The 19,548-nt window shown below is 36.4% G+C and overlaps 1 protein-coding gene across 1 annotated transcript in view; it reads right to left on the bottom strand.

Moving 5' to 3' along the window:
* Nucleotides 1-4,663: 4,663 nt before the first annotated feature.
* Nucleotides 4,664-19,548, bottom strand: part of LOC140329735 (putative serine protease K12H4.7) — a 24,426-nt gene continuing 9,541 nt past the window's right edge. Inside the window, exons 5-8 of the mRNA XM_072410125.1 lie at nt 19,233-19,347; nt 13,996-14,197; nt 7,479-7,569; nt 4,664-4,800 (exon numbers count right to left, since the gene is read on the bottom strand). Of these exons, the coding sequence (XP_072266226.1) occupies nt 4,782-4,800; nt 7,479-7,569; nt 13,996-14,197; nt 19,233-19,347 (427 nt within the window). The 3' untranslated portion in view covers nt 4,664-4,781. The remainder of the gene's footprint in view (nt 4,801-7,478; nt 7,570-13,995; nt 14,198-19,232; nt 19,348-19,548) is intronic.

Consider the following 19,548-nt stretch of genomic DNA (forward strand, 5'->3'; position numbering starts at 1 on the left):
TGTGAGCAATATTGTTGGTTCTTCTGATGGTCAAGCTATTGGCATTTCTATTAGTCAAAGCAATGCCCAGCCATTGGCCCAACCCATTGGTTACCAGCTAGCTAAACACACCAGATTTCCATTTAGTGCTGTTGTAGTTTATCCATAGCATGCACCTCACTTAAGATGAACATTTCTGCAATGGACAGTAATACAAATACCATCTATTGATGAGCTGTGTTGCCATTCAAGTATAATACGCCCTAAATGCACCTTAGTTGCACTATTATACAATGCTGTGAAAAAGTGCACCATACACAAGTAAGGCAGCACATACCAAGGTGAACAGCAATGCATTGCACAGCCGTAGTGGAAACCCACCATACCAGATCACCCCCATTTCTGGGCTCTGTTTCAGGCCACAGTACTGACAGTACTGTATTAAAGCCCACACTCACTAGTATATTAGTTTTCATTTGAAACCTGATAAGTCGCTTTGCATAACCAAACCACTTTTGTGGCAGTTTATATTTTGTAAATCTTTGTATAAAGACCTAAAATCTGTCTTGCAAACATTTCATAGTTTTTTTATGAATGATGCTGCATAAGCTTCCTGCATCGTGATGTTTTACAATTTCTGTATATTTTTTATGATAGAATTCTGAGACATATATAACCACCATTCATCTTAATGTCAAATTGATAGTAATCTGTAACAAAGACAGATGCTGATGACTGGCAAGCTAGAGCTAACTGTGTTTGCTTCAAATTCAAGCTTAATATATAAAACTACTGTGTGCTGCAAAGTATTAATGATCTCTTGAGCACAATACAACCAGCATCCCTATTTCTGTTACATCATAGCTACCAAATGTTGATCAATAGTTGGCAAACCAAGCATTATTACTACCTTTAGCATAAAACCCAAGCACAATATAGCCATTAGTATTAGCAGCTAAAAAATCATTTGAGTTAATGGAACAGCAGGGTATCTCCATTTTCAGTTGCAGTAATAGAAATGAACTTATGTTGCATTCCTTTGCTGTTAATTGTGCTGTAAAGACCTGTAATTAAAAGTGACAGGCTAATTCATCTATATTCCAGTACTGAAGACATTCACAGCAAGCTCATCAGTGCAAGTCATTTCTCTGTCTTTTGCAAGAAGTTAATTAGGTAAATGAACTGTCAACTTTTCCAATCAAATAACAATTAACGTTCAGGCAAGACGGAAATGTGGGAGGCAAATGCTAAAAAAGGACACTGGCTATGGTTCAAAGGAATACGTATTAGACTGCATAACTATTTTATTCTATGGAAACTGGACATTGGCGGCATATTTACACATTAGTCTACATTGGAATAAAACTATTCATTAGAAATTAATTGTAGTTTCCTGTCACATAATTTTATAACTAACTAGCAATTTTTTTTCTGCTAAGAAACAAAGCAAGGTTAATTTTTTTCATAAATTTAATTTATGCTTTGGAATTTTAGATTGTTAAAGTGGGAAAACTCAAGTATCATTGTAATTGCCAACACTGCCCCCAAATTAATAATTACATTGAATACATACATACAATGCATACATTGAATGCCAGCGTTACTTTCACATGTTAAAGTCCTGTAATGTTAGCAAATAGAATAATCCCATCTCCTTGCATATAAGAACCATTGGAAAATGGAGCAGGTATCCTAAACCCACCATCCTGAGGATACTAAATTCCTATGTGATGGGCTACAAGCATTATTAAGTCCTCTTCCACTAATCTGTACTGCCCATGGTGCTCTCCTTTCAGCTATTTGCTTTTTAATCATTAGGTGTAGTCACAACATTATGTACGGTGTTACCTAGGGCAGGAGGCATGCAGGAACACCAATTTCTCCATCCAGTTACCCAGCAAAAAGAATCTGAAATCTGGTGAAGTGTACCGGTTAGTGGCGCTGCCTCATCTGAATTTGGCTGTGGGTTTAAAGGCTCAGCAGTAATGTATATGTTTGGATATGTTTCTAGGTGCCATTTCTAATGTATTATTTTTTAAAATCAGAATATGTCCTGTTCTGTACATGCTGGCATAAATCTTACCTACCGATAATCTGTGTTTCACTAGGGCTATGATAGGGCATACTAGACAGGAATACAAGAAACAATTAATACAAAACAACTTTTGTAAAAAAAAAACTATATCTAGAAGTTTTAGATAAACTATTATCATGCAGGGAAGGAAAGCCAGTGGAGGGATTGGCAACAGGACTCATTGCTTTATACAACAAACTATAATGAATAATGGATTGCTTGGTAAGGAAGACAATTGGGTACCCTCCTACTGTATTATAAATCATCCTGAGTTTTTTTCTCACCTTGTAAAAGTAAAATATACTCAATGAAATCTGCTCCCCAGGTCCTTTGACAATGCCATTACCATAAAATGGTATTGAGGGGATATGGGTTTATCAAACAGATATACCAAAACATGTGTAACAGTATATACTTTACAGAACAAAAGAGAGCAAATAAAAGGCGCTTAGTATTATGGTTTACATACTGAGGAGCTTTTTACCTGCCAAAGGATTTGTATTTCTATTCATCAAGTTCTGAGATTTATACAACTGAAGCACACAGCACAGCTCCTTCTGTCTAGCCAGATAGAAGACGTGATTTTGTTTTAATACAGATTCAAGTATAGGTCTTGCTCTTCCTACAACCCATGGCTGTACAGACAAAGGGCCAGCAAGGGATCCACTAAGTCCCAACACAACTATGAAGACATCATCACACAAGAAGTAGTCCTTCTCCCTTTAACAATATTATAAGCTATAGTTACACATCCAGTTTAGCAGAATTGATGTCTTTCTTAGTTTACTGAACTGGAATTAGCAGAGAACCTTTGTCTTAGCACTAATTACATACTTTTATCGAAGGACTAAAGAATATTCCACATCTGTATGTTGTGTAATAAACAAAAATCCTTACCAAAAACAAAAAACCTATAAACAAAAAAAACAGACTTTCGTGCTGACAGCATAATAATTCTTCTACTCTTCTCCACTGATCTGGCGCCAGTATCTATTAAAACACAAAGGAAATATTACTAGATTACTATATGACTAAAAATTATCATTTTAGGATGACTCTGGTGATTGAAACAGAACAGAACAGTGTGGGACTAAATTGAGAAAATCGCTGGAGGTATTGAGGGATCTGTCGAAGTAAAGGTGAGTGGGATTTTTTAAATTTAGGTTTAGTTCCACTTTAGGAAGGGTTTAAATCTGGACATTGTGCCACTTTGGCCAATACATTAATTCATTAGGATTTACCTATCAGGACACAATAGGAATTCATCCAGTCCAATTACCAGTAAACTCAGGTGCGAAGTAACACATAACAGTTTCCACTGTGTCATTATTTACTAAGCAAAAATTAAGAACCCATGTATAAAAGTGCATCTTATGGTTTAATATTTTGTAAAATCCATTTTACAGCAATACCTTGAAGTTATTGTTTTCTGCACGACTTTATCAATCTCTTACATCATGGAGGAAATTTGGCCCACTCTTCTTTACAACATTGCTTTTGTTCATTGGGATTCGTAGGCATTCATTTATGAACAGCTCTTTTAAGGCCCTGCCACAGCATTTTGATTGGTATACTAAATGCCCATTTGTTCCCAGCACATTGTACCTGGCTGTCAGAGACTTGGCAATACCCTAAAGCAAATTATTTGGGTTAACTCATTAAATTTTCAGGTAACCCCTGCTAAAAATGATTATACCTAGAGCTCACAGTATTTTAAATGATGGCTCCTGACTGCGCATCTGCGGGGACACAGCCTGTCAACTTTACTGAGCCTAGGATTTGTACGGGGGATGTGATCCGCAGCTCTGGCCGGTGCGGCCCCCCCCAGTGGGGTCCTTCTGCCCTTCTCGCTGGTGCACCAACCAGAGCCGCAGACCACTGGTGGCGACCGCTGTCCTAAAGGGTAACTTTATAGTAAAGGATGCAGTTTCAACATTTGCAATCCTTCTATGCTTTTTTTTCATTAATTCACAATTTCAACAATGTTTGAGACTTGGCTGGGGTTAAAGAGTCGACAAGTTGACAACTTGCCCCTTCCAAGCTAGAAGCCCAAAATTTTCTTATAATAAACATAGGTAGTTGCACCTTAAATTTTTTTCTGCAGCACTACAGTTTTTAAATCTGAATTTTGTTTATACAGTAGGTTTCATCTAAAATAGTTAAAAGGACAAAGACAATACAGATTACTGAAACATAAATGGAAAGAATAGAAAAATACACAAGACATTTTGAAAAAATAAATACATTTTATTACCATCCTTACCAAAATAAAATTGAGGCCAGAACCAGAAACAAAAAGTTTATATAAACAGCAAAATTCTGTCACAAGCTGTGTGGTCATATTGACACAAAAAAATCATCCGCTATGTTAAAAGCCATCTGCAGGGTATATGTAATCTTGAAGGCATTACATTAATGCGATACAGAATATTTTATTGTCCAGGATCGTTTGTGCTCCGCAGCTGTTTACAAATGGCAGCTAACCGCATGCTGACACATGCAAAGCCATGATGGAAGTTGTAGTTTAGCAACAACTGGAACACAAAATCTTTATAGGTCAATAAACCTTATGTTTCATTCTATGTGGGGTTAGTAACCAGAAGCAGCAATCATAAGAGGCTAAAATGTCCACGTTGTTTATAACTGTAGCCATTTTGTAAGCAGGTCATATATCTGTTTTCTTACAGCTGGTAACACGGAAGGTTCTTCAGGTCGGGCAGGATACATATCAGCACAGTGAGCAGAATCTGCAACCAAAAAAAGGCCAGGGAATAATAAGTGACCTTACTTCCATTAACAGGCAATTCATTTTCTAAAACCATGTTTATACAATTGTTTCTATGTATCAGTCCATTACCTAGAAACCTGAATGAAGGTCCAATTCTGGACAAAAGGTGTTCATATTTTGGTCTAATATTGCAGAGATGACATCTGACAAAATGTTATTAGATATCTGAAAGTTCTAGTTTTAAACTAATAACAGTGATGATGGAAATGATATCATTTGTAGCGTGGCTGCAGTAGGTGAGCAGAGCTGGCAGCTCCAGAGCAAAGATCAAAGAAAACCAGGGCCATACAAAATAAATGTTTTTACCGCACATACTTTAATATAATAAAGATAACTTTTAATGTTCCTTCAGATGCTTTAGTGTTCTAGTTTACTCTATATACTCTATCTAGAGTGTAGTTCTGATGCCAATACCAGACAACATAGAGTATTACAAAACCTGATAGTTGCTAGTTTTATGGTGTAGGGGGCTACAAAGCTTACAATACTACAAATCTAAAACCTTAGGGAACAGTGACAAATGTATTCCAATAATTGACAAGTAACGCAGAGACTTACAATACTTTTACTTTAAAAAACAGTGGCTATATTTAATTTACAATGAATGTCTTTATTGTCATGTCACCTAAATCTAATTATATTATAATAAAAAGGCAAAAAATTATTTGCACAATAAAATACTCTAGGTCTTCTTGCATTTATAATACAAAGCCCATCAGGATATGGGCAATGAAACCCCTATGTCTGCACAAAGGTGTCTATAAATCTAATGCATGATAGGATCATAACAATGACCTGATCATCTTGTTGATTCAACATGGCTGATGAGTGATAAAAAATTTGCTTAAAACTCAGACGTTTTAGCATTCCTTTCATAGTATCCAAGGAGGCATGTAATCTGGCTGCCCAAATTCACAGGACTTTTGGTGGGGAATGGATGGATGGAAGTTTTTGTATAAAGATGTTACCAGTCCTTCAAGTAAATGCAACTTCAGTGACCCCCTCTGCCAGAACTTATTTTGTATCAACAAAATGGACTTTATACCTACCTGCAATATATAAACCATAAATAACTTAGAAACATTGTTTAATTAGAATTACCATTTAATTTAATAAAATAACCCTATACTCATTTTTAAAAAAAGTAAAAGTTCTAGCGAGGGCAGAGATCACAGGATGTGAGTGATATAACATTATTAAAGATATATTTAAAAAAAATCTGTCCAGTGAGAATACCCCTACTGTAACTGTACTGAAAATGTACTGTACTGAAAATGTAAATGAAGGATGTAATAACAAAAAAAAAACGAAATTAGAAAGTTACACAGAAGTTTCCAGTTAAATATTGCAACAGCAAACATCCTGTGGTCCATCTTCTTGAAATCAATAGACTCCCTGCAGACAGGGAAACATCGAAATTGCTTCTGGTAATGGTTCTGGTGAATGTTTGCCTAATATGTATGTCATATGTGGAGCTTAGGATCATCATTTTTCATCTTGGGAGGCCAAAATGCTCCCTGTTGATTCATGTGAAAATTAATGACAGGTCTACTTTAGCACACACAGGGCTTTCCATGTGGTCTATTTCATAGTGTAGTATTACTTCTACTTCTACTTATTCTTCATAGTGTGCTATTATTTCATAGTAGGCTAAAAGAGATTCCATTTTCAAGAAGTTCCACTATCAAAATTTGTAATCAGAGGTCCCTGTTGTAGATCTCACTATTTGCCATCTGCAAAGACCACTTGTCTCGGACAGACTAAAAAAAAATGTAATTAATCCCTGGTTGGCGGTGAAATACTCAAGGAGATCTTCTAACTATACTACATTGAAAAATGGTATAAAAGAGGAGGGATAGTGTAAAGAAGGGGCAACAGCTTCACAAATTTAATTAAGTCCTGATCCAGTTTATGAAGTCTTTTAATTGTCATGTAGACATAGAAGAGAAAGATATCCCCTTATGACCCTATATATGACCTTGTAAAACAGATGGGTTCTCTGGAATTTCAGAAAGTAGAGTAGTAGAGAGAGTAGTACATGGGAAGCTCAACCTTTATGTGATAATAGTATACTAAAGGGGAAAAAAATAAGTATAATTGAAGAAAAAAAAAAGAAGTATAATTGTAATTAATGCATGGTTGAAATATTGCTTAAGCTGCTCAAAAAGTAAGTAAACTGCCTGCTAAAAATGAATCCAGTGTTCTTTACACCATAAGGGGTCTGAATCTCCAGATCAAGGATTGCAGAGGACTTAGATTTGAGTTTTATCCATAGTATAGGATATATAATGGCTTCCAAGCCACCATCCAGGCTCCTAAGGCAGCAGCCATTGGATGTAGTAACTGGCGTAGATTAAAAACTAGGCTACTTAAAGTGACAAAGCCCCAAAATAAAAGCAGCCTCCATGACCATCACAGAAAATAATTGTAGCGAGAAAACTACCTCCATAACATGGATATCACAACAGTAGGCTTAAAATATAAATGTTTGTGCATTATTTAAGGGTAGTACAGCGTTATCTGTACAAATAAAGTACTTTTTTTTTTTTCTAGTTCCCTCATGATCACACCCCTAGCTCGGGGCCAGGGGCTCCTTTGAAAGAAAATACAGGCACATAGATTCAAGAATACATTTACCTTAATGGAAAACCAGAGAATGGCTGTGAAGTGGAGTCTGATGACTGAAAATATCCAAATTCTGTACAAGTCTGATACATCCATTGTCTGCCTGGGAAAATAAATGAAAAAAACATATACAATAATAAGAAATGTATCCAAATAGCTGTATCATATTTCTGATGCACTACTAGGTTGGAACATTATTTTCAGGTTTTCTTTTTTTGATGCAGAAGGTTGGTTTAATAAATTTGCATTATTTGACCTGTTTAACTAAATAGATTTTTCAGAATTATTTGCTTTATAAGGATATTTTTTTATATTTGCAGCAAGTTTCCTCTATCATGTAAGACATATTGGGAATTGTGATTTTTGACCTTATCTTCAAATATCTTGCATGTCTTTCATTCTGACATTTTGCTAGGGCAATTGTAGAACAAGTATGTAGATTAGGAAAATCCAGACTTTTTATCTGCAAACATGTTTCAGTTCAGTGACCTAAAATCTCCAAGAAAAAGGATCATGACATGACATTCATTCAATTAGTAGTTTGAGAAGCGTTACAGAATGGCATTTTCAGGTTTATCTCACTATAGCAAATTTTGCTATGGGTAATTAAGGACTCTGGCCTTCAGTATTTATTTGATTTTTTTTTTTGTGCAGAATGGGGTTGGTTAGTCACATGTTCAAGGACAGATAACCAACTATGTAGGTAGGCCTTTTAAGGCAGTTCACATACACTTTAGGTAAGTTTTAAAAAATTAACATTTTTTTTTTTAATAATACATAGGGAATATTATATAGGTATGAATCGTATGATTAAGATGATATATATTATATATATAAAAAAATGTTTGAAATACAAGGATGAACAATGTCTATTGGGTCTATGAAAAACACACCTACTACATTGTTCTAGGGGATGTGAATTCAAGACCTGTTTTTATAAATGTGACTGAAATATGTTTTTAAATTTGGTAGTATAATAAAAATTGTTGTTCTTTTAAAACTTACCTAGAGTGTATGTGAACTGCCTTAAAAGACCACGTTACGTAGTTGGTTATCTGTCTTTGTCTTACCAAGATGTTGGCAGTAGTAATTAATATATGAGATCAGTCTATAAAGTCTTGTTGTCTAAAATAGTCACATGTTCAACCAAAGCACCAAAGTATATCTTTCACTGGGTGTCACCAGTGGCGAGCTTCATGGCAAGAGTGGCGTACTGCTGGTACAATTCCTTGCACCAGGTCAATTATATTAAAGCAAACCTAGATATTATTGTATATGTATTTAAAAATTTTGTGAAGGGAAGCCAAATTTACTGGTACCCTTACAGTTCAAAGAAGAAATTATTCATTCTTTCTGAAAAGTGCTTTATAAAAAAAGCATTTGTTCCATGCATATCTGCATGCTCTTGAAACAAAGTAAGCAAGGAAAGGGAAACATTTTTTGTATCCAACATATATATTCTAAAATGGCCTGGACAGATTTGTTAGTACCTCTAGAGGGAATCGTAAATAATTGGAGGAGTGATTTTTTTTTTAATTAGTATCATACATGCAATGCCTTTAACCGTGCAATCAGTTGTTCAACCTATATAAGTATAGACAAGTAAAACATTTGGAATCATTGTGTGTCCCATACTGTACATGGACCAGAGAAAGCAAAGAAAAAAGTTGTCTGAGGTTATAAAAAAGAAAAACAAAGGCAAAGGCTTTAAGACCGTATCCAAACAGTTTAAATGATCCTATGTCAAGAACTGAAAATAGTGAAAATAGTTTAAAGGAGCTTAGGGTACATGGGACTATTGCCAATCTCCCTGGATATGTCTGCAAGAGAAAAATGAACCAAATGGACCAAAGGATAATAAAAATAGTATATAGACAAAAGAGTAAAGGACAACTTCCAAAGTAAAAAAAATTTGAACTCGATCAATGTCATTAGCGCCTGAGCACACAATCATTTTTTGAGTTACAGAAAACAAAAAAATTGCTAAAATGCATATTGACAAGGCACAATGCTTACTGTGAAATATGGAGTTTTATTTTGGGGATGTTTTGCTGAGTCTGGCATAGGGTGACTTGAGTCTGTGTGGGGGAACAATGAAATCCCAGGACTGTGAGGATATTCTAGAATGGAGTGCTCTGACCAGTGTCAGAAAGTTCTGGCCCAGTCACAGGTCATGGACCCTCCAAAAGGATAATGAACCTGGCTAAAACATTAAAATATTCTGGTGGGTCCAGGTTACATATTCCTTTTTTATTGGTTGAAAGCTAAATATGTACCAATAGTTGTGCTTTAAAAACTTATGAGAATAGTTCAGCCATTACTTTTGAAATAAACCCAACACAAAATCTTAAGGTTTTCTAAAGTAAGAGCATCAATATACATCAGGTTTCATAATAAAAAGTACTGTGTACAAAGCAGTACAAATTATTGCCTTTAGATAATATTTTTTATGAGAATAACCTATTTTCAATTAGTAAACAATATCGGATTGGCTGGAGAAAAGAGTAGTTAGGAAAGGGAGGATATGTACATGAAAGCATTACAGAGAAGTATTGGAGGGTAACATTTCTCTTCACCAAAAAAAATAAATAAATAAATAAACTACCAAATGTCACTTTTAAACTCACTTTTGAATCAAAGGTTTCTTCAAACATAAAACATTACTCTGCATTGATTGTATAATACATTATATTACACAACAAAGTTATGTAAAAAAGTCTAATCTTTGCATGTATGGGTACATTTACACATTTTGAAATATTAAAATTTATTTCACACATAACCGTTTCTTGAGATTAGGTTTACTCAAGTCAAATTAGCCCCTTCATACTGAAAATCCCAACTTCATACTGAAAAATGAACCACTATAAATGGGTAAGTTTTACAAGGAAAAAGTATATCCTTCATTCCTCACTATTGTGACTTTGAATGTGGCCACATATGTAAGAGTGTAACAATCGGATGCCTGAGAACTTTCCTCTATAGTATATTTTTGGCAAATATCACTTCCTTTTACCACAACTGAAATAACACTGGTAATGACAACCACATGGAAGCTCATGTTATAGGCAAGCTAAGCAGTAGATTTTGATGAATGCAGTAGCACACAGCTGGGATTTAAAGCCAGAGAGAGAACTTCTCAAGGTTTGATTTCTCATGTACAAATAAACACAACTGTGCACATGTTCTAATAAAGAGCAAATGGGTCATGGAACCCTGAGCATAGGAGACACATTAGACAATTAAACACACTGATTGCAGTAATTAGATGCAAGCAGTTCTCTATTGTCAGTATTTAATACTTTGTATAATGATGGTACATTACAGTAAAAGTTCAAATTTAGATTAATTTCTAAGTAGTTTGGATCAGAGATGTTGAAGTCTCAAATCAGGTAGTAAGATAGGTTGCATACAACCAAATAATTGGATTAAAAATTACGGAGATGACTTCAGGAACTCCTGTCCAGTTTTTAGTAGCCTTTTTTATTGTTGACAAACAGTTGCTAGCTGAGGGATATTGTCATGTTTAATTAGGATATGTGCTCCTGAATAATCCCTAAATGACAAAATGTTTAAGATTGGCACTAGCTCTTTAGGATGTATTTATTCTTGGATGATTGAAAGTATGAAACTTGCTGGTACACCAAAAACTATGCAAGTGTTTAACCATTTTAATTAATAAACTGTATAAGGGTTTTTTTTCAATATACAGTCTCCTCTTTCAATATACTGAACTGATTAATACAAAAAATAAAAAAAATAAAAAAAAGGTGACTATTAGGAGTGACCCCTCCAGTAAGACTACAGAAATCTAAAAAACACGACTGACTGTAAAATGAGGTCAATTGAATCTGGTGAGTGAGTTTTCAGAGGTAAGCCACAGCAGTGATTGGTACAAGTAGACTGGGGCTTGTTTTTGCAGTGTTTTATGTGAATTACACCTTTGGGGATGACTCTTCTTTTTACCAGATATTTGAGATTGCACAAATATTCATTGCTTTAAGTTGTTGAATTTTCTAGGTTTTATTACATACATATTTTATTATTAACTACATGTAAAGATTTGAGAAAGAGAAATATTAGGTAAGAAGTGTTGAATATTCAGTTTTAGGTTTAGAGGAGTTTGGGTACTTTCAAGAGTTTAGTGTAGGGGACTGGCAGATCTAACTTTCTCTGAACTATAAAGTCCTCAGTTTACCACTACATCTTCTGTCTATATTTCATCTGAGCCCCAGGGTTGTAGAAATTGGAAAATTAATACAATGGGAAAATGTAAAATCTATTTAAGGAAATATTAAGGGAAATGCTGGGTAGAATATTTTATTGTATTATTAAGTATTTGAAATCACAAAAAAAATAACATTATTTTTAATCCTTTTGAATAAAGGTCTTTTTATAAAGCTGTGAATCTGACATGCTCTGAAACATTCCCATTGCTGTTGTAAAATCATGTAAATGGATGTTGTTGGCAGATAAAGTACATAGCATGCTACAACTCAACTATTCAAGTGTTGCATCTATAGAGCGTTTACCCCAACCCATTTGAAAAATCCCAACATCCAGGTTTGTGCAAAATAGGGATAACCACCTTAGACCCTCCAATCTTAAGTGTTGTTTGAGTAACCAATTTCTAGACTCACGTCATGCCATGTTTAAGGCAGGGAAAATGCTTATGCCAATACCTTTAGATTCTTGACTATGATTGTAAAGATATGATCTTCTGCCTTATAGGGTCTGCTCTCCAGCAGTATCATCTATTTAAATATATTTAATGCACATTACCTTGGAACTAGCACCAAAACTGCATTGATAGTTCCAAATATGTCATTTTTAGCTATTGTTAGCTTTCAAAATGAGTAATAAATAAAAGAAGAAGAAACAAACGGTAAAGGAATGATTATTAGCAACAACAGCATCTTCACTGAACAGATAAAACAACTCTAGTGCCATGGCCACCCACACCACACATCCTCTGGAACAGAGGCCAACCAAAACAGTTTCTTGCAGCAGACAGAAATGAGGAGCTTAGCTAGCAATATAGACACCCTGCAAGGAGACGGAGAACAGCTCTGCGGGAACAGGAGAAATCACATCAGCGTTGCACATGAGGATGGGAGAGAATTTACTGTCAAGAGAGACAGAGAGGTCCCGAGGTTACTTAAGTTTAGGTTCAGAAAGACAAGTTGGATAAGAACATCTATATAAATGAGTAGCGGCATGGGCCAGCAAATTAGAGTAAAGGATAAGAGGATAAGAAGGATCCCCAGCATATCACAACTACTATAAATGTCTATTTAAGTGGTAAGGAAGGGGGGTAGGATTAGAAGTGCAAATTCCATAATCATAAATGGCAATGGCACTCAATGGAAATGGCACCGAATCGAAAATAGAACATTTTAAGCAGCTCTCCCCCACATCAAAGAACAATCATTTTAGGTACATAAAAATCCAGCAAGTGACCAAAAGTCAGATGGGGACATGAACAAAATGTAAATTATTCAATTAAAGTTATCAAAACAAAGTAAAAACTACCTAGCAATTGTTTTGCAGTTCTAAAACAATATCATGTACCCTGCTTTCCAAAAAATTACAAATCCCACAACATAACCAAGAGAATCAAAGGACCGTTGGCCTTCACAGGATACGCCAATATGACCAACGGAACCAAAATCCAAAAATTGCTTGCAAACTTTCTGATAAACTCATATGAGTTGAACCAAAGTATCAGCCAGGCAGAGGCATCCTATAGGCCTTGGAAAACTAGCAGATCGCAAAAGGACTAACTTTAGAAGACCTATGAATTTACATTCACAAAACTACTTTACATGGAGCCTTGCATTAGTTGGCAATGGTTTAAGGGGACCCTCAACTCAAAAGCCCAGGAGAACCTTACTGTCAGCTCATGACAACCTACAGAAGAAACACAAATGCTTAGAATTAAAACAAAGGCAGTCTCTCAAAGGCATACTCTTTAGAACAATTCATTTTAGGTGATTTGGAACCATATTTCCTAAGCCACCCTCCCCAAATCAAAATAGCTATCTCTTGTTCAGTCCAATCACAGTCCAATCAGGGTGCACAAAATAACCAGAAAAAAACCCTGTTAAAAGCTACATAAAGGTACTGATGGTATTCTATCAGATCGTTCCCTGGACATACATGGTTCATTGGCAAACAGCTGCATTGGTGTTTATTTTTGTGTAGGCTTCTTCCCCAACAAGAGTGAATCCAAGCCCAAAGTGGTATTTTTACAAAACTAGTGAACAATAGGATTGAGCTATCTACAAAGCAATCAGACTTAAGCAGTACTGTGGGGTTCTGGTAAAAGCCAAGCAGAATTCATGCCAAACCGGCTTACCACTGACCGCATCTGCGTACTGCACAGACCCATCAAGACCTATGCTCACACTACAAAACATAGAAAATATTTGCCTGTTTACATGGATTCATATCTGCTTCAGGTTGTGCAAGATTATTAAATACACAAAAGGTGTTACTTGTGTAAATGTCTTGGGGCATAATTCCTCACCTCCAGTGGAGGCAGCTCCTTCCCAGCGGCAGTCCCTCATGTCTTGAACATATGCCTGGTAACTTGCTTCAATGCATTTCTCCTGTGCAGCTTTTGTAATGGTGTGAATGACTTCAACATATCGGTCATATGGGGAGCCCAATACTTCATTAGCCATGATGTCACACACAACCTGAATGGTGATATTTGTGTTCTTCACACCCTAAGATTGGAAAAATTGAAATTAATGGCATAAATACAACATTTATATTCACATATACAGGTTTAACAAAAAAAACAAAAAAAACACAGAAGAGCAAAGGTAATGCGCAAAGTATAGCAAAATAAATAAAAACTATAATTTATCATGTACGAGTATAAGATAAGAGTACATAACATATAAGAGTAACCAAATTTTCTCATGACATACATTACCAGCAGTGCTACACAATACTTGTGCTTTACCACTTCTTACTTCCAGGTGAATCACAACGGTTTCATAACTGGTTAGGTAATACGAGCAGAAGAGGTCACTTTTTTCCTGATACTTAACCTCAGATATTTAGGGACAGCTAAATTCTTTTTACCTTCACACTGCTTCCAAATACTTTAATACGCGGCCTGTCCAGTGTTACATGATATTTACAGACAGATGCCTCCCACCCACATGTCCTGCTCAGCCCATTCATTTCTATGATCAGAGCTGTATTTGTTTTGTTAGCTGGGATTCATGGGCATTGACCTATTCCTAAAATTAAATGATATCAAGAAAGTATAAGTATTGCTGGATCACCCAGGTTCCCCCATGATATTTTTTTCCAGTCTTGGAGAGCTTTATTAAATCGGACCACAGACCTCGGACCATGCATGCATGCATGCATGGGGAGCCGTGTGTCGATCAAAGAAACTTCCCCAAGAGTGACGTCATGATGCCAGAACCAGGTCGAAGCCTATGATGGGAGAGTGTGGGCGGGTTGTGTCCAGAGACACCACCGCCCTGAGCCTGCGATCCGTGGCCCACGGATGATCCGCAGCTCTGGACATTGCGCCCTCCCAGCAGGGTCCTTCTCCTGACCCCTGGGGGGTGCACCGGCCAGACCCAAGGACCACCGAAATTTTCTTGCAGACCAAAAGTTGGGGACCGCTGCTTTTATACTACTGACAGCAACACTCTGAATAAGCGAACTGGAGGACAAAATACCTCTCATCACTCTACTCCTTTATTTTCCAATTAGCAAGAGAAAAGAGGTGAGTAAGGAACCAAAAGTTAGCAGCCATTGTTCTTACATCTGCCAAGTTAAACATGGTAGATGCCTGCAGCTATAAGATAATTTTTTGTGAGCATATATATTTATGAAACAGAGATAACTGTTTTTTTTTTTTATTTAAAGCCTACAAAAGTATAGACGTAAATGAAGACCTATATGACGAAGTGCAAATGTTACAAAACAACTATAGCAAATTTAAAAGTAATATCACAAAATCTATTCAAGCTCCTCCTTATGTTCAGTAGTTGGCAGAAGCTACTGTTCGGTTATAGATGTCTCAAAGTTTTATTGTAAAGGATTAGAACCTCTGTCGGTAAAGAGAGGGTAGGTTTAATAAATTCAACAGCTGGTGTGGTTAGATTCTGGCCTTGACAATGTCACAGAAAATACATGAAGAACGTTCATAATTGTGGAAACAAATTAGTTACAACACCATGGTCCACAACTATTTTATTACCAAGACTTCAGGGGAAGAAGAATTGTTTTAGGAAAATTTTATGTTAATATTAGGATAATGTCCAGCCCATCTGTGACCTAAATATTACACTATTCAATTCATCCACTTTTAGCCTAGATTTCATTGAGATTAAGGAAGTTTCACAACATTTTACAGACGAAGTTGGAAGGTTAGGAGCAGATCAGATTTTATAAACTAAAGACCTTAATCTTCCACCCATGCAGATTTTATGAGGCTTCATGTCGTTGTACACACCATTCAGTCCAACGCAAACACAAACAGTACAAATTTGGCTTTCCTCTTCCTTAACATGGGAAAAAAACATTTAATTTCATGCTGGGATACACTGTTGGGAGGAACAGAAAACCACAATGTTCTGTCTGGAAATAAGAAACGCTAACATCAAACATATGATCAATTTAAATGTCAGAGGAGGTTGGAGAGAGTTCCAGGGGCTTAGGAAACTTAACACTCCTTAATGTTGCAACAGGAGAATGAACAGTTCGCAATACAAGAAAGTCACGTAGAGGAAAAAAAAAAAAAATAGGGAAAGGAAAGCCTAGCCTTGTTCAAAGCATTTTTTTACACACACATTATATAATACACACACACAAAGAAAACAATAATAGGTATGGTTGGCTCTATTCTGGTCCAGACTAACAAGCATATGCATTCTAACTTAACCTCTTACAAGGAGTCTCTATCCCCATGTTGAAGAACAGACATTTTTGCACAGTTAGGCCCTTATTCACAAATAATGTTTCAGTTGTTGCAAAGGTAGTTAGTTAGCTTGTTTCACAAAGTAAAACCAACATGGACTTTCAGACTTGACTAGAAAGCATTAAAAGCCCCCAGGAGCTGCCCTGAGTTTTTAGCTAGGCTACGGTAATCTGAATTTACCTGTTCATTCAACATGCCATGTAATCCTACAATGACCTATCATTTGTATAGATAAATCCTTTATTTTCCCCATCATGTTTTATATTTAAAATGCTAATAAAAAAATGTTCTGTTGAATATGACCTGTTATCAACTTAATACGAAATGCTACTGTTAAATATAGGTAATAAGAGCTGTGGAAAGGATTGCGACCCAAAGTTCCTTGTCCATTGATGGATTTAACTTCAGCAGTCTAACAAGTAGCTATACAAGGCAAAAAATGATTAAAATCTCCATTCATACACCATCACTTACACTTAACATATTTGCCTAACTATTATGTCCTGTATACTTTTAGCCCTGAAATTGGAGCACTCTTCCTGCCCCCACTGACTTTTTGTGTCAAAGTCAAATAAGACTTTTTCTAAACCCCACTGCCACAATTTAGTTAGGTTGGTGCTGGGAATGCTGGCACAGAACTATTAAGTGTTAACATTAAAAGTGTGGCAAACAGCAATGACAGGACCTCAACCACCGAGAGGGCATATTAAGTGTATACAATTTAGTAAATATATGCTCTGTGCTGCAGCTAATCAGTGTAATCTGCCAGGAGGGTGCAGAAGTCACCTGGAATCCAAGCCTGGCACTTTTAATTAAAGGTCAGGCTTTACACATTGGCCGTGGAAAACAGATGCGTTTGTCTGTCACCACACCAAAGCTGTACATAAACTATGGATAACACTTTCAGAAGGCATTCAAGCACCCCCTAGAATATGTTCTTCAGTATCTGGCCACTAGTCAATCTTGGACACAATTTGCCAAGTTGGAGCCGACATGACCCTATGTGACCTTTTAGTCCTTTTATAAGCACAAGAAGAGGAAAGCACCCATTTGACTCAAACTGGCATTTCGCAAGGACCCAAATTCATGCATCAAGTCATTCCCCCCAGCCACAAACAATGGCAGTGGTTCATAGTAGATGGATGTCTCTTGCAAAGCCTCATTCTCCATCTCTTCCTCTGCCTGTGTCTCAGGGATGGAGACACGTGACAAAAAGGAAACTTCTCTTTCTTGATAGGAGACACTCCCATGCAGTGTTGGATACTGTTCAGCTAGCACTGATGACAGGTCTTCCTTCTCTTCATCTTTCTCTTCCTCCTGAGACTTTTACTCTCTATACCTAAATCCCTAGAGTTACTGTATGTTATCACTGATGAATGCCTGATCATGAAGGACCATTATTTTTGGTTATTCAAAGAGGGTAAAATGGCACGTGTATCCTGAGCTATTATGGGTGCAGAACACAATCTTTACAGAGCATCTGACCATATATGTAGTCCATGGCCATTCTGTTGCTACAGCATATATAAAATTACACTCTAAAACATAGATTTCACAAATGATAATGTTGTGATGTAGATTGTGTTGGCACAGGACATCCCCCAAAACAGCAGCAGGGTAAGACCATAGTAAATGGGGCACACTTTTTTGGCATTATCTAATATTGGTTTAAACATAGGCAGTTTCTCAAAAGGAATTTTTCAGGCAAGGGTGTACTTTTTTCATTTTCATTTTCAGTGATGCAACAGAATTAGTGGAAGGCAATGTTAGACAGCGTTATGTCACCACCCCCAGTTGTGCTCAACACCCTTCTGAAGACACTTGAAAAAGGCAAGCAAGCACCTCAGACTCCACTTCAAGTCATCATTTCACACTTCTAGCTGCATAACTGGACCCATTATCGCTGGAGGTAGAGAAAGTTTAGGATCCTCTTTAACCATACTTATAGGGCAGGGGATAGTAAAGGAAGGCATTGCAGCTACAGCAGCAGTAGTGGGGTAAAATATTTATCTGGTTTCTGAGTTGGTAATGTTTTTGCCCCATTGTCCTCCAAGTGCTGCTAAAATGTTGCAGATGAGAATGAATTTGCCAGAAATATAAAAGAATACCAGGTGACAGAGGTCCAGTGAACACACCTTTGAGGGCTGCAGTTGTTCCTGTGTGCCTCTGCTGTGACATGGCTTTTTTTAATCTACTAACCTAAATCTGATGGGATCTTTTTGGTTTTGGCCATTCTGCTCTCTCCCAGGATGTTGTTGATGTGCAACTTCCTCTTTTTTAACCTTACTGATTCTGTAATACTGTAAATGGGATTAAAGGACCCAGTGGTACAAGGAACAACTAGCAATGAGTAAAGATAGATACAATGAGGAAGATAAGCACTATAACAAGGCCACTATAAGGGACATAATAGTTGGAGGCACTAGAGGGGGATACTAGCTGAGGGCATTATAAACAAAGGGTTAGCAACACATATGAATACAAAGGCAGAACATAAGTGGATATACAATTAGTGAGCTGCTAAAGATTACAAATCTGCAAGAGTTTGTAATTACATCATTGGTTGGATAAGAAGCTACCATTAGACAGGTTGTCTTATCTACATTGCCTTAGGTAAACTTTGTTTTTTTTCTACAAGTTGAAATGTTCTCCTTTTACAAACAGAATAAATTACAAAAAACAAAAATCAAACAAGCAGACTAAAAGGTAAATATTTCATCATGTTGCATTTTATGTTATTGCCGAATGTTCTGTTCTGTTATACTTGGACAAATATTATTTCATGATTCAACAGTTGTCTAAGGATCGCTTACCTCAAACTCTCGGTTGTCATTGTTATACTGAACAACATCCATAATGTATTCAGCTATGGTATCAAGGAAAAAGGATAAATCCATTTTTGAGTTTATCTCCAGCGGGTTACACAAGCTTTGGAAAGAATAATAAAAAACATTTACATATAAAGAAAAGTAAGGGTAGAAAACAAAAATACATGTTTGTTTGCATAATATTACCCTATAAAGAACTACCGTAGCTGTCAGACATATTGGTGACAACAAGATTAAGAATGGAAACCTGTTCAACAGACCAGGGGAAAGAGTGCGAGATAGATGTGATAGAATGGTTGAG

The sequence above is a fragment of the Pyxicephalus adspersus genome, chromosome 4, assembly GCF_032062135.1.
Source record: "Pyxicephalus adspersus chromosome 4, UCB_Pads_2.0, whole genome shotgun sequence".
Lineage (NCBI taxonomy): Eukaryota > Metazoa > Chordata > Amphibia > Anura > Pyxicephalidae > Pyxicephalus > Pyxicephalus adspersus.